The sequence below is a fragment of the Zeus faber genome (assembly GCF_960531495.2).
Source record: "Zeus faber genome assembly, chromosome: 9".
Taxonomy (NCBI): domain Eukaryota; kingdom Metazoa; phylum Chordata; class Actinopteri; order Zeiformes; family Zeidae; genus Zeus; species Zeus faber.
Window position 1 is genome coordinate 21,419,569 of NC_137197.1, and position 23,003 is coordinate 21,442,571.

General features: G+C 48.0%; 2 protein-coding genes across 2 annotated transcripts in view; one reads left to right on the forward strand and one right to left on the reverse strand.

Moving 5' to 3' along the window:
• The window catches only part of nxn (nucleoredoxin), a 48,712-nt gene extending 29,194 nt beyond the window's left edge, over positions 1-19,518 (forward strand). The window contains exons 2-8 of the mRNA XM_080007479.1: positions 7,606-7,723; positions 9,973-10,106; positions 11,787-11,887; positions 12,027-12,133; positions 12,896-13,075; positions 13,702-13,826; positions 18,214-19,518. Coding sequence (XP_079863605.1) covers positions 7,606-7,723; positions 9,973-10,106; positions 11,787-11,887; positions 12,027-12,133; positions 12,896-13,075; positions 13,702-13,826; positions 18,214-18,396 — 948 coding nt within the window. The 3' untranslated portion in view covers positions 18,397-19,518. The remainder of the gene's footprint in view (positions 1-7,605; positions 7,724-9,972; positions 10,107-11,786; positions 11,888-12,026; positions 12,134-12,895; positions 13,076-13,701; positions 13,827-18,213) is intronic.
• mrm3a (mitochondrial rRNA methyltransferase 3a) lies at positions 18,986-22,738 on the reverse strand (the record flags this gene model as incomplete). The annotated part of the gene is made up of 4 exons (XM_080007478.1): positions 18,986-20,990; positions 21,084-21,245; positions 21,359-21,603; positions 22,374-22,738. 4 exons carry the CDS (start codon positions 22,736-22,738, stop codon positions 20,401-20,403), a joined length of 1,362 nt encoding a protein of 453 aa, XP_079863604.1. The 3' UTR covers positions 18,986-20,400.
• Positions 22,739-23,003: the final 265 nt, after the last annotated feature.

The window sequence follows — 23,003 nt, forward strand, 5'->3', positions numbered from 1 at the left end:
AAGTACTTTTGGCAGACGCCATGCAAAAATGTGAAAAATGCGCGGCGCTGTCCAAGTCATGAGGTGGACCGTAATGGTGAGTGTACAGTGTGATGCCAACCCCAATGGGTCGTGCTACGGCCCAGGTCGACGGTTGGAGCGGGGCCAGGCTGCATCCCTATCATCTCGCTCTGTTAAACCCAGCAGGCCTCCACTTGATTTGACGCTTCAGCGACAGAGATTAGAAAATGGAGTTCAGGCAGTGTCCTACTTCTGATGTGGGACGGGTTTTTTTTAGGTAGAGATTTTTGTTTTGTTTTGTTTTTCATATGCTGAAATGATATTGGGTTCATAGCTTTTAACAGCCCCTATTATGCCCATCACCCATGATCCATTTGCAAGATATTTAACCCAGTTAAGGGTCTTAAAATATCTAAACTATTCTGCCGATGGGTGAAAAATAACTATGTACCAAGAAATGTAGACGAACTATAAGGAATGCACCGATTTATCGGCCGTACATTGGTACCAGCCGATATTCGCCTTGTTGACTGTCATCAGTCAATCGGCAAATAAGATGACATTCACCGATGGCAGTGGCCCATGTTTTTTATCCATTCGAGGGAACAATGCCATCCGCAATCAATTTTAGAAGACGTGGATGCGGCTCTCTGGAGTGCTCCAAGCAGGAAGTGATGCTGCATTCATGGGGACTCGGAAATCATCTGTGTCGGCCAAATTGTTATTTTAAACATGGGTATCGGCCCAGAATTTCACAATCAGTGCATCCATGCAATTTTCCACATAGTTCAGCATTTCTTTACTGACAGGTGTTAATATAATAAGTGTGTGTGTGTGTGTGTGTGTGTGTGTGTGTGTGTGTGTGTGTGTGTGTGTGTGTGTGTGTGTGTGTGTGTGTGTGTGTGTGTGTGTGTGTGTGTGTGTGCAGGCAGCAGTACTGCGGGGGTTGGGTTGGGGGGGGGTGCACCCCCCGCTGAGGTGACCTTTGGCCTCGCAGAATGTAGGCCCCGGGGGGAGACCCGCGCCTGCGGGGAGACAATGCTGCAGATACCTATTCAGCTTTGGCTTTTTACTCCTTTACAATTCCCCTGGTTTTACGCTGCATTCTTCCCTAAATACAAACGTGCACGGTGGAGTCCAGCCATACAGAGTCCACGTCTGGATTTAGAGCCGGCATTCAGGGAGCAGCCTTTGTGCCTCCACACTAGACTGGAGGGGAAACACCCCCCACCGCCCTTTCTGGGTCTCTCTCTCTCTCTCTCTCTGTTTCTTAGTCCCCCCTCCTCCTCATTTTCCTCTGTTATTTCCCCTAAACCTCCTGACATTCTGACACCTGTTTTCTTCACAAAACCGTTAATTTATCACTGAATTAATAACTGAGATCCCACAACGTGTCTGGCAGTCGGTGACATGTCCTGACTTGGGAAGAAGTGGCGTTGCCATGGTAACGCGGCCTCTGTCAGAAAAGCAATTTAACTAGTGCTTGGGTCTGCGCCGTCAATGTACCTCCAAATACAGTATATAATGGGAAAGATATGAATCATCGCCGGAATATCACTGATTAAAGAGTTGGTGGTCTGAAGCGATTAATTGGAAAAGAGATCTGGATGTGACAAAGCTGTCCGTAACAAATTTGACGGACTGGAAATATAACCTTTTACTTTCGCTCAGGCAACCAAGGGGATGCTCTGAATAACTGACTGACAGATTTGTTCCATTAAGATTCCAGAGTACAGTGCGCTACAGCCTTGGTTGAGGGGGAAAAAAAAAAAAAAAAAAAAAAGACAAAATGTAGTATTTGTAGAACTGAATTGTGAGGGGAGAACTGCATTTCGACAGAAAGTTTGGAGAAAAGGTCGGCCCCTCGGAAAGAGGGAAAGGAAGGGGACGGAGACGTGCGATTCGTGGGAGGCGTTGTTGCAACCTCCGCCGGGGTTTGGCGCTCCCGCCGCTCTGGGAAGCAGCAGGCAGAAGGGTATGGTTAAGTCACAGCCCAGCACGATATGTTGGACAATGCTGTGGACGCAGCGGAAGGCCAAAATGTGGTCTGAGGCCGGTTTTCGACTTGTTTTATACATGGAGTTATGAAAGCTGTAGGAAGGCTGCGGGAACCCACCCAGAAGAGAGTCGCAGCGGTTGAGTCCGGAGAGCCCAACTGGGAGAATTTAAGTCAATACGGTTATTCCACCCATCTTGCTTAAGATCAAGATAACGTAGGCGTAGGAAAAGGTAACCAAATTAGTAATTTGATATCCATTTTCCCGGGCAAAAAAAAAAAAAAAAAAGTCAACATTATCGCAAACCGCAATTCATATCTTTCAAAGGCTTTTTCATTTCTTTTTCTTTTTTTTTTTTTTTTCTTTTTTTTTTTTCGGCCTGAAACACAGGGCTCGGTGAGCTCCTTCCCCCAATATTCCAGTACTTCCCCGCGTTCCCTCCACAGTATACCTGTAAGGGCCAGAGATCACACAGCCTGCAGACAGATGATACAAAAAGAAAAAAAGAAGAAAACCCCAATGAAATGGAAAAAGAAAAGCCCCCACGATCCCTGTGGTTGTTGTAGAGAATATCAGAAATAAGGGAATGCTCATATCTTTAAAGGCTTCATAAACCACCAGCCAAGAACTATGGGAAGACGCCCAGGCGGGCAGCCACTGATCATCTGGCGGTTGCCACTTCTTAAGAGATCTCCCACAGTGACGAATCCACAGTAGGTCATTTTCAACTCCCTTTTTTTTTTTCTTCTCTTCCCCTTTCTTTCTTCCCCTTTTCTTCTCTGCTTAAACTAAATTTAAGTCAGACTTGGGCGTTGATTTCCTCCGTGTACTCTTTATTTTATTTTTTTTACTTTTCACTGAATAGTGTGTGTGTGTGTGTGTGTGTGTGTGTGTGTGTGTGTGTGTGTGTGTGTGTGTGTGTGTGTGTGTGTGTGTGTGTGTGTGTGTGTGTGTGTGTGTGTGTGTGTGTGTGTGTGTGCGCGCCGAACACAAAGCACCTTGTCAATTATTTCCCCCTTTTCACAAATGGATTATATGGGTAACGTATTCATGCACTGAGAAACCCCCGGCAGGTTGAATGGAATAACAAGAGTTCTATATCTCTATGTATGAAACCATATGTAATTATACGTTCCAAGGCAGTAGGTAGTAGCAGGAATGGAGATTTAAATCATTATTCTGTAAATGGCGCAAGAGCTCGACAAAAGGCAACAGCGCCTGCATTATGGTGAATGTAATATTTAGCCCTGGTACTTTTTTCCCTTTTTTTTTTTTCCCCCCAATCCAAATTTTTTTTTTTTTTTTTTAAGGATGTTTTGCCTTCTAAATATGTGTCCTCCATATTATATCCAATTGTACATCCCTGCCACTAATGCGGCCGAATACAGCCCATGCACTCTTTTGTATGAGGGTGGTTTCCCTTTGTGGATCTGCCTTTTGTGCGGCAGCATCAGGCCGACGCCTCGGGCCGGACTCGCCCGGTGAAAAGCGAATCCGCGAGGAGATGGATGGTGAATGGTGCGTGATGGCTGGAGGAGTTCATTCCACTCCACTTTCCTCAGCAGGATCTAGAGGCGTTCGGACAACCGGGCTCCAAATAGCGCTCAAATGGTTACTGACAGAGGCAAAATTTCCCTGCAGCATGGGGGCCCTTGGCTGAGAGAGGTTGGGGGGCGGGGGGGTGGTCGAGTAAAATGGGTGGCTTGAATGGGTAAGTCGGCCCAAAAGTGAAGCAGATGTGATGTGAGTGTGTTCTCAACTCGGTAAGTACTGCAGGGAGTGGGGGGTCTCGGCTGTACCTTGTCTCTCCTCCTCAACCACAGAACGCTGCTTGTGCAGTGCAACGGTGCAAAGAACCGTGAAAACAACGGCCACGCATGACGCAAACTAAGGAGCTGAGGATTTGAAGATTTTGTTTCACTTTTATTTATTTATCTATGTTTTTTTTGTTGTTGTTGTTGTTGCTGCATTCCTGACTTTTAACTTCAAATGATTCGGGGGCAGCAAACCGGTCCAGAGGTTTAATCGCAGGAACCGCTCCCCGTGCACTTTTGGAAGCCGTTTCTTCAGAATCCACTCGAGTCGGACGGGTGACGACGACCTCCTCGCCCCGCCGGCGAGTGTCTACGCTGCGTGCCACGGAGCCCACCCCGCTCGGGGGCCGACGGGTTCTCCCCGTGTCGATCCCTCTCGGCCCTCCATGGCGCCGCCCCGCTCTTGCTCGCCTCGGGGGAGGGGGGGGGGGATCTGCAGCCATGCGTGATCCAATTAGCGTGATGAGCAGCGGGCCTATCACAGGCCTAATGCCCCAGTGTCGGGGAGGGTAAATGGATTGTTGGTATGGATCTCCATCTCTCCCCAGAGTCTTAACAGTCGGCGGGGTCTCCACAGGGGTTATTGGCATAGTTAATCCAGTGTGTAAGTATATCGCCAGTCCATCCTGCGTGTGCATGTTCATAATGAATAGAAATGACCTTGCAGCACGCCCGGGAGAGTGGCCGAAATGCAATTTATTTATTTATTTTCTCTTCTCCCCCCATGCTCCTCTCCCCCACTCTCGATCCTGATTCCGGTTTCATAAGGCTGTGCGTGTGGGGGCATCTATGAAACCGTTCCCACCTCCCGGTTCCCCGTGTCCTCTTGCCTGAGGACTGTGAATAAAGCAACATAGTGAAGAACAAGATGCGCCGCAACTACAAAGATCCGCCGGGTGTCAGGATGAGCAGCTCTGACTCTGCCTTTTCTAGGAAACAAAAGGCACTTGAGAATCGAGAAGATGATGTGTTTTTACAGTGTAGCGTGTCACGTCACCATCTTTATTTATTGTCCAGACCATAATCCACAGCCTGCGGCTCTCCACAATGAGACAGTGTTTTGGAGCAACAGATATTGTGCTCTCTGTGGCACGAGATCCTCATGTTTTGTGTTCACAGTGAGGGAAGAGCAGCTCCTATTGTGGGAGTGACAGAAGCTGTGGGTTGGGGGGGGGTTGGGGGGGGGTTGGGGAGGGGGGCGGAATCCAACCATTGTCTTCAACTTTTTCCAGCCGCAAATGATGCCCTCGGCGAATTCCTTGCCTTTAACATCTTGTTACTACGCTGGAAGGGACGTTGGGTTTTGTAGCAAAGTTCAGCCCGGTCAGCGGCGGAGGTGAAAATTCATTACAAAAACTACAGTCTGTAATGATTTTTTGTTATGCGAGTATGACCATTGTAGTCATGAGGTCTGGTGTCCGCCCCGAAACCATTTGTCAACTGGCGTTTCACAACCAAACCAGGAGGCATTTCGCTTCTTCTTTTTTTTTTTTGTGTGTGTGCGCTCTGGTGAAATCCAAGCGCAGGCGTAGCTCTGGGATGCGGTTGCAGTTAATGAAAAAAGTGTTTTTTTGTTTTGTTTTTTTTTTGTTTTTTTTTTTTCCTCTTCATATTCAGCTGCCGTTTTTTTATGCGGTAGAGCCCATATCCCTAATGCACACGAAGGAGTTTGAGACTGGGAGCGCACCGCCATATTTAGTCATGGACTCGTGTTAGACTTTGAACAAACTGAGCATATTGCGTGCGTGTACGGTGCAGAATCGGAATAAGGTTGCAGGATAAGATTAAGTGAGAGCTTCTCCCCTGAAAGCACTACCTTTTTTGAATATAAATCTTTGCAAAGAAACACATACACAGTCTTTAGAGCTTGTTCTCAGCCTCGACATTCCTTTAACATCTTTGTGGTTTTTTTTTTTTTGGTTTTTTTTAAGGTTTTCCTTTCATAAGCATCCTCGCCGTGCAATTTTTAGATTTGGCACCGGCCAGCCGAGGAGACCGGCCGAATTGCGCCGCACAGATGTGCTTGTGCTCTCATGAGTTATCGGACGAGGTCACAGTTGATCCCTCTTTAATGTCCGAGCGAAGAGTGATTCTCCAGAGGCCCCCGGGGAGCGTGACGCGTGTGCGGTTCGGCCTCGACCGTGGCGGGGTCGGCCCTGGCGGGACTTCCAGACGGACATGGCCGAGCGGCTCCGGGTGGTATTCTCCCCGAGACAGACCATCAGAGAGGGCCCCGGGTTGACCCCGTCCACCCCCCACTCCCCCCTCCCCTGACAAACACCGCAAATCCTCACATCCTTCCGCTGGAGAACAGACAATGTGAAACATCCTTTTGAGCGATCTCCCCCCCCCCCCCCCCCGGGTGTTTAAGTCTGCATGTCAAAACGCTCAAACATAGCGACGGCGGTGAGCGGTGAGACCGGAGCTTTCACAGAAAGAGAAACCTCCTGCGGGGAAGCCGTAACAGAAACCCACCTCACGCCACGCAAGTAAATCACCTGGATCCCAGTTTTCATTGCATTTGGCTCATATCCTATATGCTGGACAATAAATACCGAAGTGTCCTCGCGACTGAGGTTACATTAGGCCAACTATGCGAGTCGAGTTGGAAGAGCAGTTATTATTTTGCAACCTTGACTTATGATGTTAAGTGTTTCCTGATCCCGCCTCACCTGCGTGTCCAGTCCAACCGCGCTGTGAACTGCTCCACCGGAGAGTCTCCGAAGGACAATCTGTTATATTTGATCCTTTTGGGTGATTAAGAGCATTCCTTTACATCGTCTCCATCACTATTATACAGTATATAGAGACTCTGTCGGAACTAGAATCACGATCGGTGACCTCCCTGCCCAGTACCTCTACAGCAGTGGTTTCTTAAACTTTTTTTTTAAGTGGTGTACTCCCTATAAGATCTTTTTTTTTTTTTTTTTTTTTTTTTCATCTAAGTACCCCCTTCACTGGCATTGTGAGGAAAAAAGAAAATAAACATAAATGATGTACTGTATGTGTGTCGTAGGTGTTTTGTTTTTTTTTGTTTGTTTTTTTTGAGTACCCTCTGCAGACGTACAAGTACCCCCATTTGAGAAACCCTGCTCTACGGTGTGGCAACCGTTTCCTATTCACAGGAATCCGTCCTCTGATAAGGAACGTCAGGTTGAGATTTATGAATCGCTTGATGTGCCGTTTGATGTCGAGGGTCAGGCTGAACGTGTTTCCCTATATAGTACCAGTCCACGCACACACGGGTTTGAGGTTGTAAATGTGTCTTTACTTTTTCCCGGGTCTTTATGTGGCTCCATTCCCATAGACCACTCATTCAGGGGAGACGGTGATTAGCTTTAACGCCCCCCCCGGTCCCCCATAAATGCCTGTCAACGGATGCAACGTGTGTTTAACAGCCTCGGTAACTTACAGTGAGGTACGCCGGGGGAGCGTGAAGAAGCGCGTCCGCAGTGGACGGGGGGTGGGGGGCGGCAGCTGTGTTCTCAAGTTGGGATCTTTCAGATCCATATAGTCATGTGCTTTTATTTATAATGCAGCTGGGGAAAAAGGTCCCCCTCTTGAATCGCTCTGCTCCAGAGTCTTAAAAGATGGATAATCCCTGCAGCGGCTAATTTCACCGTAGGGCTCGACTGTAACTGCTGTGTTATTCATCCCGCCACGTTTCTTGAGGTTCTTTTTTTTTTTACTTCAAAGCGAGAGAGCGCTCCCATCCCAAGCACATATTTTGTTTGAAACATTACGGCGTTGCACTAACGTCTCTCTCCTCGCCTCTCTTTTTCCTCCGTGTGCAGATGAAGCTGTGGAACAAGTACAAAGTCACCAGCATCCCATCGCTGGTGTTTGTGGACGCGGCGACGGGAGCGGTGGTGTGTCGGAACGGCTTACTGGTGGTCCGAGATGATCCTAAAGGTGAGGACGACACACACACACACACACACACACACACACACACACACACACACAATTTAACAAGAAGAGTTTCTGTTCACTTGCATTACTATAGGGTAAGATTTACTTTATTGGATCCCCTGAGGGAGAAATCCAGGCGTTGCCGCGGCAAAGCCTAAAGTACAGTGACAATAGAATGTGCAATCAAATTCACAATATACACATACAATACAATAAGAAGTTCAACAGTAAAACAAATTAATAAGTAACAATAATTTTTGTAATAATAAACGTCTCAAGTATGTACAGCATAATTATTTCAGTGAAATGCAAGAGAATAATATATTTTAAATGAGATTTGTGCAAAGTAGGAGTGTGGAAATGCATAGTTATAATATCAACCTTAACCTCGATCTCACTTCTCGAACATCAATACTAACCCAGTAAATACATTAACTCCTTAACATTCCCCGGTAAAGTGGGAATAGTCAATAATAATTTTGTTTAAAAAATCCCATAATTGCTGCTTCCGTTCTCAGCGGACGATCTTGTGAATTTCCACTTTGACCCTGAGACTTAAAACCTGCTTTTCCTAATGAGGCACACCAAGCAAAAAATCCAAATGTTATTTCTCTGGACTTTGTTTAACTGCGACGGACGCCCGAGACGTCCCCGTGCTCTCTAATTCGATGTTGGTGAAGGGCTTATTTTACGACGTTTGTCTCTGCCCCTTCCCGTCAACCCCGGCGTCGCATTGAATTTAAGAGCGTCGGCGTCTCGCTCGGACGTTTGTGAACCTATCATTTCTTGCCCGCTTTAAAGCGGAGGCAGCGATTTTTAGCGAGACAGCGGCTCGGATTTCCACCGCATCGTCTGCGGCTGAAAGGTTTCGATATTCTCCCATCGCTCTCGCTTGGAGCCGGTTGCGCCGTCGTCCCGTGCCGTGCCGGAGAGCGGGGAACAGCGGCGCGGTGGCAGCGCCGAGCGGGGAATGGATTTGACATGGGCACTGTGACGCGCCCGGCGCCGGCTAATGAAATCCAGTCCAAAGGTCATGCGTCATTTCCAGGGTTGTTTAACTGCGTTTCTAGCGTCGATGAGGGCGCGGGGAATTACATTTTTCCCCTCAAACTCTGTCTGTGAAGAGGGTAGGAAAAATACCCCACACGTTGCACAACACAAGACATTAATAAGTGAAAAAGAAATCCATAAATAAAAGATTCTTAGAAAGTCCAGATCTGACGATGTCTGAAAGTATGTGGGGTCTGTAGAGGAGCCTGTCTGGTCAGGTTCGTGAGTTATTTAGGAGTTTGTGGGCGGGCACAAAGCTCGATATTGGCCCTTTTTTTGTTTTGCGTGGCAGTGATTTGTACGCGCTTCCTTCCTTCCTTCCTTCCTTTAGTAAGATAAGACAGCCTGGTACCCTAATATGCCTTAAACTGGACCCAACGTTGACATTCCAATTCAAATAAGCAGAGGCAACGACGGTGTGTTGGGCGAGTTTACAGTGCGTTGGCGGTTACTTGGAATGGGGTGAGGATTTAGGACCCTCTCTCTTTCAGCGTGATGAAAGGCCTGACTTGAGTGGCAGTAGACTTGCCTGCAGCCTAAAGATGAAGTGCACTTTAACAATCAGGACAACAATAAAAGGCCCCGGCGGCTCGGTGTAGATGTGTCATTTCTGCCTAATGAAGCCAGAACAGAACGGGGCTTACAAAAAGAGGGGCCCTTTCCATTTGAGAGACCAGCCAAAGCAGCTTTTATTTATGATTTACCCCTTTCTCACTTGCTTGCACCAAATGCATCTCTAGGGCTTGACGGTGGCAACGGAGACACCTTGAAAAGGGGACGAGGGGGGGTGAAAGGGATGGAGAGGGGTGTTGCTCACAGAAAACCTCATTTAGTCAGGAGACGGGGCTTTTCAGTCATTATTTAGATCAAACTTTGCATCTGCTGCACGGTAGACTTTTGAATAGCGGATGGCACCCAGTATTGAGCAGCCAGGACTGTGACTCTGTGCTTGAAATATAATACACTTGTACATGAAATGAGCTTTTTCTGTCCCTCTTATCACCGTGGCGGACAAAGGGAGCTGGGTTGGCATTTGTTACACTGGAAAGGGTTTTTTTTTTGTTGTTTTTTTTTCCCCTCAGGCCACTTATCGGACACGCAGTCCTCTGCCCAACCCCCCCCCCCCTCATCCTCCCTTTTTTGTGCCTCTTCCCTTTCCGTCACTCCCTCCCTCCCTCCCCTCGCTGACCCTGTTCCAGGCCTGGAGTTCCCCTGGGGTCCCAAGCCGTTTGCAGAGGTGGTGGCCGGCCCTCTGCTCCGGAACAACAGGCAGGCGGCGGACAGCGGCTCTCTGGAGGGACACTACGTGGGAGTGTACTTCTCGGCCCACTGGGTGAGGTCCGGTTGATTTGGGGGGTCGGGGGGTCGGGGGAAGAAAGGAGACTCTTATTTACCGTTGCTGTGATCCAAAGCGTTATCTCTGGAAAAACACTGCAGCAGGGGAGTGCGAGGGCAGCGCTGGGGCGGCACAGCAGGAAGAGGCAGCAAAGGAGCGACAAAAGACAGACCGGGGCCTGGACAGTGGGGGGGGAGTGGGCGGGGGGGTTCATTGTCTGTTGTGTGTACATTAGCAGTGGTTTGCTATCTCGTTCTGTGCTTTCACCACCTCCCATGAGCCTGTGAAGTAGTGACCACACCCTGCCAGCGTCAGGCTATTGTCTGTGTGTGTGTGTGTGTGTGCGTGCGTGTGTGCGTGCGTGCGTGCGTGCGTGCGTGCGTGCGTGCGTGCGTGCGTGCGTGCGTGTGTGTGTGTGTGTGCGCGTGCGTGAAGGTCATAACTGGGTGATGCATTATAGCACCACTGAGCTGTTTGTGACGAGACGCAGCTCAGGCTGTCCGCGCCGCGGCAGCTGCCAGAGCCCGCGGCCTCCGTGGCCGACAGCGGAACAAGCTTTAATTCCCAGAAGACCATAATTACAACCAACCAATAGGAAGACGCGCTGACGTCAGATAATATTGATGATAAGGTATAACAGACGTTATGCAAAAGAAATGAGAGGATAGGGGGAAAAAAAACTGGGGGGGACCCTCTCCCTGACTTGACTAGCGCTGCTCGTTTCCGCAGAATGTTTTGCCGTGTTTCACTGACCATACAGTCGGTGTGATACTGCGACAAATGGCTTTGGACAAAAGCGCGTGATCAATGACATCATTTCATGTAACAAAAATAAGAGGGTTTGAATTTATGATTTTAGAACTTTGGAATGCACCATGTTGGCCGCGCTCCCGAGCCCTTCACAGTCGGTGGATGCGAGCCATGCAGCATACATGCATTGTTGATCTAGCTTTGAAAAGGAGACATTATTAAATTAAAACATCAGCTGAGGCTGTTGTTACAGTTTGGTTAATATTTAGTTGTTCACCAGAGCTATAAACTCATCTTCCAGTGCTGCCCAGTTGGTCACGGCAAATCTCACAGGAAAACACATAATTGGGGGGCATTGGCTAGGTGAGGAAAAATGGTAATTTCGGCAATTTACAATGTAGATCAATTGCACGTTATTCTACAACATGCAGGCGAAAACATATTCTCTATGTCGAGGCTTCAATTGCACACTTGTGAAAATGTACGCGTCTAATAAGGAAAATCATCGATAACTAAGAAGGAATGCAATGGCTGGCAACGGGAGAGCAACGTCGCTGCAATGGCGGTCGGGCGTCAGAGCAACGCCAGCCACACCGTCCCGCTTGCACGGCGTCCGTGCTCTCTGAATATGCGACAGCGGCAACAAACATCCCAAAATACCGCACCACATCGGCGTCGCCGGAGCTCCCCATTGTGTCCGAAGGGAAACGCCGTTGGCAGTTTCTGGCCCACCGCGGGGAGGCGCGGAACCGGGCGGCCGGGAAACACCAGAGGCTATACGAGGCTCGGCGGCGGAACCGCGAGATCCGTCATCGTGTTTGTGTTTCGCACTGAATCATCATCACATCCTGTGCGGATCTCATCTTCTCCTTCTCTCTCTCTCTCTCTCTCTCTCTCTCTCTCTGCCCTGCATCTCTGTTCCGGCAGTGTCCACCCTGCCGCAGCTTGACCCGGGTCTTGGTGGAGTCATATCGCACGGTCAAGGAATCCGGTCAGAAGTTTGAGATCGTGTTCGTCAGCGCTGACAGGTGAGTTATTTGTGACGGCGGTTGTGAGCCATTCCGCCTTTGTTCTCCCTCCACACACACAGACACACACACAGACACACACACACACACACACACACAGACAATTTCTCGTAGTTAATGTGTCCCCTTTGCTCTCCAGGTCAGAGGAATCCTTCAAGCAGTACTTCAGCGAAATGCCGTGGTTGGCGGTTCCGTATTCAGACGAGGCCCGCAGATCAAGACTCAACAGACTCTACGGAATCCAAGGTCTGTTCCAGCCTCCCTCTGAGTTTGAACAGGCTCCGTGTTCGCCTGCCCGGCTTAATAAACTCATGTACACAAGAAGCACAATGGCCGACTATTCTGTATGCTGGGCAGGGACACGGCAAACAGATAACCCTGCAGCCGCAGGAATGTGGGCTGCTAATCAAACTCTCGCTCTCTCTCTCTCTCTCTCTCTCTCGTTCTAATTCTCCTTGCCTTCCATCTGAGTGTGGACGCAGTTCAGAGTGCTGGCCCTTGCTTCTCTTGAATGGAATGTGCAGAATGCACATAGAGCGAGCCAATACTGCCCCCTCCTGCAGCCAAAGCCCTGCAATCCATCCTACCTCTGTACACACATGCGCGCTCACACACACATTCACAGAAACACATGAACCCGCAGTCCCTCACATTTTGTGCTCTCTACCGTCCCTGATGGTGTCTGTTTCTGATAAGGCTGTTAATTCGGGAGGGAGATTCTAATCAGGGAAATGGTGGAAGTGGAAAGGGTCAGCTATTTAGGGGGTACAAAAAAAAAAAACTTTCCTGATTGGTGCACACAGCAGAGTGTTCTGCAGAGACGAAGGAGGTAGAGGGACAAAATAGCGGCGCTAGGTGGGCAGATCCTCTACTGTAACTCCTCCCCGAATCCAACAATACTGCAGAGGATGACACCACCGTTGCCAACTGGTTCACCCTTCCTTTCTCCCTCCCACCTTGTTTTCCCCTCCCTCCCTCCCTCCCATCCATTTCCCTGCCTTTCCACAGGGATTCCCACCCTAATCGTATTGGACACAGAAGGCCATATGATCACGCGACAGGGCCGCGTTGAGGTGCTAAATGACCCCGAGTGCCGGCTGTTTCCTTGGCACCCGCGGCCCGTCCTGGAGCTCACAGAGTCCAACGCTGTGCAGCTCCACGAGGGGCCCTGCCTCGTCTTGTTTGTGGGTAAGTTTGTGAACCTCACAGGGACACGGGTCTCTTCTGTTTAGTGTCGATGTGGTGGAAAAATCATAGCCAGTCATCATTACGTCATCACTGCTTATAACGAAGTACATATAACAGCATTACCTAATCGATTTTTTTTTCGTCATTAGTTATTTTGAACACATAAATACATACCGGGGTTCGGAGGACAGTTGGAGATCTATCCAGAGAGATATGATGATGAATCTATCCAGAGAGCGATGCCTTGCCCTCTCAAATAGCTTGGGTCAAAGTGACACAAGAGAAATCAAACCAGAGCCGGAAAATAATACATCAAAGTCGGAATAGATTTGTCGGGTGCACAGCGGTGACCTCATAATTTCAGGCCACCCCGGTGTCTCCAGAGATGGGCCTGGACGGGGCGGTCGGAGACCATCTGCTCCCGCGCTTTCATCCGTTCACTGATGGCTCCAGCAGAGTTCCCTTTTACTGCCCCTGCCTTATCCGATCCGCTTCTTCTTTCACTCATCTGGACATTTCTTCCTCCCAGATTGCTAATATTCCCCTTTATTATTCCCTTTCTCCAATGGCATAATATTTTACCATGTTCATTTCCCTCCCCTGTTTTTTTTTTTTTCCTTTTTCAGATGCGGAGGAGGAAGGGGAGCTGGAGCCGGCAAAGGAACTGATCCAGCCAATTGCGGAGAAGCTCATGGCCAAGTACAAAGCCAAGGAGGAAGAGATGCCACTGCTGTTTTTCGTAGCCGGGGAGGTGAGATAACGGGCGGTCGAGACCGCAGAACACAAACATAGAGAGACGGGGTTTGGATAGTGGTTTCTCGAGACGTTTAGCAGCCATGTATGGCGGAGATTATCCGTGGGTGCTTTTAATGGACGATTCTATGTCATGTGGGTTGTCAAATACACGTCCCGGCCAATGCATGACTTCACTCACTACTACAGAAATGTGAGATATTATGAGGCCCGAGGGGCCCCTTTGACACTCTTAAACTTGCAAGCAATCTACTCAACCTTATCCATGACCCAGAGTTTGGCTGCTTGCCCCAATCACGATAGAAGGAACCAGAGGGCGCCGGCTGACCTGCTTTGCCCTCTTTGCACCGCTCCTAGATCTGCTGCGCCCCCCCCCCCCCCCCCCCCCTTAATCTTCTCCGCCCGTCTGCTCTGCGTGAGAGCAAACCCTGGCTTCATAAATCTTGTTATTCTATGTTTTTACTTGGCGACCTCTCCAGAGCGCGTGGAGTTAGCGGCAACGGCAGCCATAATTGTCAGATTAGCTGCCGCGCCGCAGCCTCCCCCAACCCTGAAGATCCCCTCCTCCCCGCTCTGCACACCCCCGGTGCCCTGGAGAAGGCAGCGCCGGTTTCCCGTGTCACAGACCAAGGCTAGGCTTAGGTTTCAGACGTGGGTGTGGTGGAGGAGGAGGGATAGGGGTGGGGGTTCCACATGTGTTCGCCGTCTAACCCTGTGCGTGTCTGATCCCGGCTGCCTCGCAGCCTTGAAATGTCAGTGCCGACAGGCCGAGAACAAACACCTTCATTTGTCAATTGATAGAGTTGGCGCGTTTGCTGTCGCTCCTTCTTTCATAGGTATCGGCAAATATTTATTTTTCCTTACCCAGTGTCGCACCCCTGTTATGCGCCATGGCCCGTGGCACTTCGGATGGTCGTGTCATTGCAATGCCAGCTTCCCCCTTGCTCCCATTTACTCTTCCGAAGCACGACCAAAGGCAAGTGTAGTTTCTCATGGCGTGTGTATAATTTCCTGCCGTCTGGGTCAACCGGCTGTGAAATTGCCAGGTGTCTTTTCCAGATTGAGCCCCCTGTCAGACAGCTCTTCCTGCCACAGGCCTTGTGTTCGCTCCTTCAAAGCCTGAGCCCACAGGCCCCGCACTCCGCCCTCCTGGGCCTTTGGCCCGGGTGCGGCCCCGGTGCCCACTGCTGCCCGGCTGGGGCAGCTGCTGGGCTTATTGTCCGTGAGACCGCAGTATGCGGACGGCTCCTCCGGGAGAGCCGGGGCCCGAGGTGAACGACAAAGGATCTTTGTTTTATTTTTTTATTTTTTCAAAAAAAGCTGTCTCGCAGGAAAGCCACATCAAGATCTTTTCCTCTTCTCATCCGTATGGCACCGTGTGATGGTGTCTTTAATAGAAATAGTGTGCGAAGGTAGTATATACACATGGACATCAGGCAGCCATTGCATGTTTTTTTTTTTAAATGAGCTCCTTGATAACACATGCTCATGGACTACAGTTTTTTTTTTTAAGGAAAGAATATTGAGTGTAAAGCAGATTTTGCCTGGTAGGAACCCCTCACTCATTGGAGATGGCCAATCAGATGGTCCCGCAGCCAATGAGAGAGTAATTATCGCTATCACTGCAGACCTTATCAGATGGCTGTCGGCAAAATGCCACAGCGTCTCAATGGACAAAATAAACCTGACATGGCACAGCAGGTCCCACACAGTAAACACACGTAGGCCCTTATCACAGCTGTGGCTGCAGGCTACGGCGGCAAAGCCCTTTGTCTTTTTGTTCCGAGCCGAGCTGAAGAGGGCGGGAGGGGGGGGCTCGGGAACGGCTGCAGCCATTGCACCCAGTGAGAGGCAGTTTACACAAGCACAGCAGCCACACAAAAGAAGATGCACGGCTTCCTATGGAGGCAAAGACCGACGCAGAGATTACATCTCCTCATATCTGAGGAGCTGGAAAGGCCACGGTGACAGATTGTGGGATTTCTTGCATCGGCGGTTCCCTCTCCGTGGGCCCAGACGATTTATATCTGCTCACGGTACGACTGTGCCGGAGCGCGCCGGGGGAATGTTGTTCTTGCAGTAAAGAAATATAGTAACATAACACTCATTTTTTAAAAAAAAGTCTGTTATTTGGAGGGTGACGGCCTCTATTTCTCAGTCAAAAAACCGGCGTGTACACGTTTGTGTGTAGAATGATAAAATGGGAGAAGTGAACGACCCGAAATGAAATACCCGTGTAAATAACCTGCTCCATCAAGTTTGAAAAGAACATTCCGGCATACTTCACTTTTTATTCCGAGGCGGCGGGCGGCCCAAGAGGCGATATTAAGGTTTTATCCATTTAGGGGGAATAGTGTCATATTTAAGGGTAACCGGGAATGACTTAACAGCCAGATCGGAGAGGGAGGATTGCTGAAGCGTTGCAGTAAGTACTGGGGAGTCTTATCCAAAGTGGATGTCTCTCGGAGCTTCGCCGCAGGACTGCGTGCGGCGTCATTAATCACGCAGCTATAACAGCACTGTTTACGCACAGCGGGCCCGGGGTTCTTTTTTTTTTTTTTCCCCCGTGTGACGTCCGACACCTTCGCAGCGGCGACATCTGCTGGTCGTTGTCTGTAACTGCAGCTTTTCCGTGCGATCCCTTCCACATGAGGTTTTGTTTTTGTTTTTTCTTCGGCTTTTCCGGAGCCCTCCGCGGCAGACGTCGACGAGGGGAGGTCGGGCCAGTCTACCCCGGGGACGTGGGTGGGAGACGGTGGAAGTCGATAGCGTAGAATGTCAAAAGTGAAATCTGGGACCTGGCAAAAAAAAAAAAAAACAACATATGTAGTCCTGCCTGCTGAGGGTAGATTTTGACCGGAATGCAGAGTCGCACCCCAGGCGCCAGTGTATTGCCAAGTGTCGAGTTATTTCCGTTTATATTCCCTTTCCGTGATAGCGTTAATGATTTATATCTGCTGCGTATAGTTTCTTTATGTAATCCAAACGTAAAAAATAGAAAAAAACGATGAAATCAAGCCCCAGACAGAGAGATGATGGAAGACATAAAAAAAAATAATAATACTTTAATGAAAGGAGACAACAGGTGTCCGACGACAGAAGCTCAACGGGACGGGCGCGATCTTTTCAAGCGCTTTTGTCTCCTCAACCTACTCAGCATTTGCTCTCTAAATTGGCCGTGGAAAGCCTTCTGGCGTCTCCCCGCGTCGGGGAGGAGTCCGTTCAAAGCGAGTCGAGTTGTCGGAGCCCACCTCTCTGTGTTCTCTGGCGATCCTGGCACGGCGGGGTTCTGCGGCGGTGCCCAAACTTTGTTGGCAGGCGGCCCGGGAAGCGTCGGGCCGCCTCTTCCGCGTCCTACTCACGGAAACCGTGTCTGGCGGAGCTGAGCCCACGCAGTGATCCAAACGGGACATCTCTCGTCCAACGGTTGTTGTGTATTTCTTTGACGATAGCAAGTTGGAGCAATGTGACTCGTCCTAAAACGAGAGTCGTTCCATCAGGCGGGTGCCGCTTGCCCTTATTGTTTTCGGATTTTTTTTTTTTTTTTTTCAATAACGGGGGCTCTGACTGGGCGGAAAATGTCATCCTAAAATGGCCACCACACAGAAAATATACTCATTCATACAAATTATTTAGCTAATAATTAGTTAATTAGTTATAATAATTAGTAATAGTTGTTTTCCCCATAAATGAGAATAAGAATTTAAAGAATACATCTTCATTATCAGTGAGGTGGCAGATAGCTTATGCTTGACAGGTACGTCAAACATTACAAAAGATCAAACTGTCAGTAATAAATACCATAATTGAGCTCACCTGGCGGCTTAAATGATGTCACTTCCTCTTTATGATGTCACTTAAAGTAACAGTTCATTTGTTTTGGTGGGAAAATAAATTGGGGGGGGGGCAAATAAATTATATTTTAATTAAAAATCATGTTTTTATGTTTCATTAATATGTGCTGTGTGGACATCAACAGATTAACGTCTGAAAATAACAAAATTGTGTTAATACATCTTTTATTCTCTAACATTTGCGATGCAACTTGACATTAAAATATACGGTAGTGTTTTAAAAAGCTCTAGAAAAAAAAAAAATTGTTATTCACTTTGAATAAAATTCTTACACAGGATGTTAATGAATTTTAATTTAATAGTTTTTAGCTTGGCAAACAAGTTGGCGGATTGTTTTTGACTTGATTAAATGTTGTGGGCCCAAGCGGCACTCCTTCCATGGAATGACTCATGAGCTTTAACCTACGGCTGCCCGGCGCACAGTGTCTGCACGGCCCCGAGGTCATAGTTCACATACTTTTAAGACGGAAACCCTTCAAACCGAGCGCGATGTCCCACTAACCTATGAACACTGTGGCTGCATCACCGCAGGATGACATGACCGACTCCTTGCGGGACTACACCAACCTCCCAGAAGCGGCGCCCCTGCTCACTATTTTGGACATGTCTGCGCGAGCCAAGTACGTGCGCGACGTGGAAGAGATCACATCGGCGGTCGTGGAGCAGTTTGTCGGCGACTTCCTGGCTGAGAAGCTCAAACCGGAGCCGATCTGAAGAGGAAGCCCAGTGCATACGAGACTCAAAAAGCTGCATCATCATCAGACCGTGACCTCCTGGTGCACCGCCCTTCGTTTCCCCCGTCTTTCCCCACAGTGTCAGACTGTTTTAAGAGACAGATCACTTTTTACTGAGATTTTAACTTTTTTGTTGTTTTTTTTTAGACTTCTCCCTCTTTCATGGAGTCCTCTCCTTCTCCTGTGGTGCCTTGCATTGACTATAGCCCCTACAGTAATATATATATATTTGCTTTTTGGTCTGAAATAGAGCATTCATGCCATTTTTTTATTTTATTTTTTTTTACGCTGTAGCAGTTCTTAATTCTAGAAGAAAGCAGAGAGTTAACCAATGGACCTAGATATTCAAATGACTCTTTGCTTTCTGAATATCAACAAGAACCGTGTTACTGTTGTTTTCTGAGAGAATAAAAATGACTGCAACACTTTCCAGTTGTAATTTGACATGTATTCACAGTGTAAATGTGCTAAACCTCAGTTGGATGTAGCTGCCTGCCTCTATGTTTAAACAGTTGACCAGTGCACATAAAGAACACAGTATTTTCTTGAAAGACAACAATCAACTAACATTCAAAGCCTTATGTTTTATTGTGTATAATGGGGATGCACAGATACAATACCAAATATTGGGTATCTGGTCCGATACTGTGCTTACCTACTAAGTACTAAAATGGCCCCATACATAAACCAATGTGTTTACCCAAAATAAATAAATTACTGAAAACAGTGCACACTTCACAAATAATTGATCTCACCCTTGTGACTGAAAATGTCATTTGTACCAGTACAATGTATGAACAAGTACAGAGAGTGAGTACGTTGTACTTATAGGTGCATCCCTAGTGTATGTGTGTAAAAGGTAATCGCTGCCCTCTTAAGGTGGTTCTCATTTCAGAGGAGAATTTAAAATTTGAGTGACTGTTCTATTTCAAATGATTTTAAATGCACAAAATGTTTGAAAAAGTGAATGTATGTGTTATTCCCACGTTGTATCTAAACTAATCAACCATTTAAATTCACTGTCGAGTTGAATTTATCAGCATCTGTATCCTCCGCTACACATGGCAAGATATTGTATGTATTAAATACACTTTGAAAAGTCGCCGCATATTCCTTGGATACATATTGTCATATTTGAAAAGGGATCCCCAATCACTGGGAAACCAAGCAAACAGCATTTGTAATCTGGAAATTTTCTCCATGAATTTCGTTGCTTTTAGGCCCGACATGAAATGTATCTAATCCAACTTTCTAGCTATAAAGGAAAGAATCTGTTGTCTGTCCTTTGATTATCTCAATTGTTCATCCGATCTACTTCACACTTGGCGAGCAACGACAAGCGAAGCGCCGCTTTCCCAGCCATGTTTACGAAGAGGTTGTGACGAGATAAAAGGATTTACAGGCCACATAAACAGTACTGAATCATTGACAGAAGAAACCCGGACTCCACTGATCCTCCCGCATGTCTGCGGGTCATAATTTACAGTCTGCATAAACAGGACTGAATTACTGATAGAAGAAACCTGGACTCCACTGATCCTGCTGAAGTTCTAATTTGCCTGTGTTTTTCACATTTGGTGCTTCTTTCTTGCAAAGCGAACCTTACATTTTGTAAAAACTGCCATTAGAATGTCGTGGAAGGTCTTATGATTTTGAACGACTATAAACGAGTAAAAATTTAAAGAAGTGAATTTGACAGGTTTTGTCACCCTCGTGTGGTTATATAAAGGATTGCAATCACTGCCAAGTGTTGACTGTCTCTTACAATGAACACATGTTGGGAGATAACATTTAGAAAGAAGATGCTTTGCGGTAAATGGGTTTCATTCAGATTTATATTTCCCTCAGATTAATGGATCACTTTAAAGAACAATGGGCACATTTGTTTACTTGACAGTCAAACACATCTCATACTGGATGGTTCTTTGAAGCTCTGCAGATATAACAGTTAATTATCCTGAGTTGGGGAAAACTGTAGGGAAAGTTACTTGCGTTGCCCTCTAACCAGATACTTCCCTTTCCTTTCTGACGTCCCACTTAAGTTTAACATTTGTCTCCTGCCCTCGAACAGAATTATACTTGCCGCCATGGCTGAATTTAAACTGTCCACACCGGGAACCAGGGGAACGTACAGTCTTTTACCGGCAGTTTTCTCCGCCAGCTGCACTGACTCCACACTCAGCCCATGTGTCTCACCACCGATCACGACGGCCGTCGGGTTCTGCGCCCAGATCTCGTGGTAAAGTTTGACATCCACGAACGGAAGTGAAAGTGCGGCATCTTCAGAATCGGAGTCTGAGTCACGATCGTACTCCTCGTAGCCCAGGTTTTTATGAACACCTCTCGCGCTGACCCATCCGTAGTCTCTCGCCTTAGAGGGTTTGCTGGACGTTTTGGCTTCCGTCTCTTCCATAACGCTCCCAGGACCAGTGAAGTTATCAGCCACATGGACAGTCACCGGTTCAGGCAGATGACTTTCGATGTCACCCCAGTCCAAGCTGGAGTAGATGGGCAGGCGGAAGTGGGCTCCCATTGCAGCCCGCAACACCTTCGGCTCCCAGGCATCGACGCAGCCTGTGAGAAGAGAAAATCATTTTGAAAACCACATTTGACAAGAGACTAACTTAGTAGTATCTCACTAAATAATTAAGTGATTTTGTGACCTACCTTTAGTGAGCAAGACATCATGGCACCCGGCAGCGGCAGCGGATCGCAATATGGTTCCTAGGTTGCCCGGGTCCCGAATGTTGTCACATATAAGAGACAGTGGCACAGATTGGCCAGTTTGTGGAAAACTTAACCGTGATGGCTCTGGTCGTGAAAATATAGCTGTAAACAGAAAAAGGGGAAATAAGTGAACACACACACACACACACACACACACACACACACACACACACACACACACACACACACACACACACACACTTTAAATGCCTTACCTATCACACCCTGTGGGGCCACAAGATTTGACCAGATCTTGATTTCCTCAAACTTGACCTTGACCAGAGTCGCCCTCTTGAGCTTGTCGAGGGGAAGCTCACGCAGCCGCTCCACTGTGCTGAAGAAAAGCATCTGGGGGCTGACGCCGGCCTCCAGCGCGTCGCAGATCAAGCGTTTCCCTTCGAGGAGGATTTTACCCTGGTGCTCCCGAAATGTCCTCGAACGGGCAACACTCACCACCCGCCTGGCAGCGAGAAGAGGGAAGATGAGTCGTTCACAGCAGCCGCACTCGCTTCAACAATCTTTTTCTTTCTTTTTCCATTTTTTTTTTTTTTTTTAAGTGACCAGAACGTGTATTCATGTTACAGACCCTGTCCGCTCACATCCTTTTTCTTCTTTTATCTGACTAGACCTCTTTTCGGGAGGAACTAGGTGTGTACAAGCAGCTCCATGACTTCTGAGAATGCGTCCAATTAGTCAAAACATCAGAGATACTATACTAACGAACATTTTATAAATAAATAAGGTATTATGTGGTAACTAATGTGGATGGCTGAAAAAATATTGAACCTTGCATCATTAACACACTTCATTCTTATGTTTTACTTACTATACTTTAATTTGCTATTTTATTTGCAATATCTTGCCTCTATTCTTTGCACTGTCTACTGGATTTTAACCACTTTTAAGCTGCAGTTTATCCACTTTGCGTACAATGTTTTGATTTGTTTGTTTGTTGTTCTTTTAAAACTTTATTAATGTGAAGCAGTTTGAGCCGCATTTCATGTATGAAAGGTGCTTTTTAAGTATAATAACGGGAATACTCATTCTATATTTCATAATAAGAGCTCCACAACCTTCCAGGAAAACTCTTTTGTTTTCAAGGAGGTTTTGCTCGTTCCACCACGACCGGGAACCGACATTACAACACGCCAGGTGTTCCAGGGTGCGTGGTTAACCCTCGTATTCAGACGGAGTCATTCGATACAGCGTTGGTGAGGATGGAGGACTTACGCCAGCCGTTTGTCCCCAGGAACGGCCCTCTCGAAGCGGAGTCCCTCAACCTGGTCCCGGGTGACGGAGGGGTCACCGGGCAGCCGCGGTGCAGGCGGCGGCGCCACGCCGCTCGCCGGAAGCGACCTCCCGGCGCCTTTCCCGCTGCTAGCGTCAGCCCCAGGCCCGACACAGGTCGGCTCCTTCCGAGGCGGCTGCCGGGGCGTCTTCGCCGTCGTGCCTTCGGGGAATAACACCTTGACGGGGTTCCTCCTCAGCCCGCGCACATACCGTTTGGGCTCCACCGTGTAACTGGCGCCTCTCGTTAGCAACGCGCCCCTTTCCCCGGAGAGCAGGGAAATCACGCTTCCCAGGCGCGCCGCCATGTTGCTCGTGTTTGTACTAAAACAGCGACCCACCACCGCGCCCTGTCGGTCGGTGGAAGACTGGCGCGTAGTCCGGCTAGAAGTACATAATAATATTCAAAAATACATTTCAGTGAATGATCAAGATTCGAGAGGTTTATTCGTCACATACATATACATACGTTCATAGATATATGCAGTGAAATGCCGTTACAACGCACCGGAGATTATGCACAATAGTTACTAAACAGAACATAATAGCTAACCTAAACAACTATACTATAAC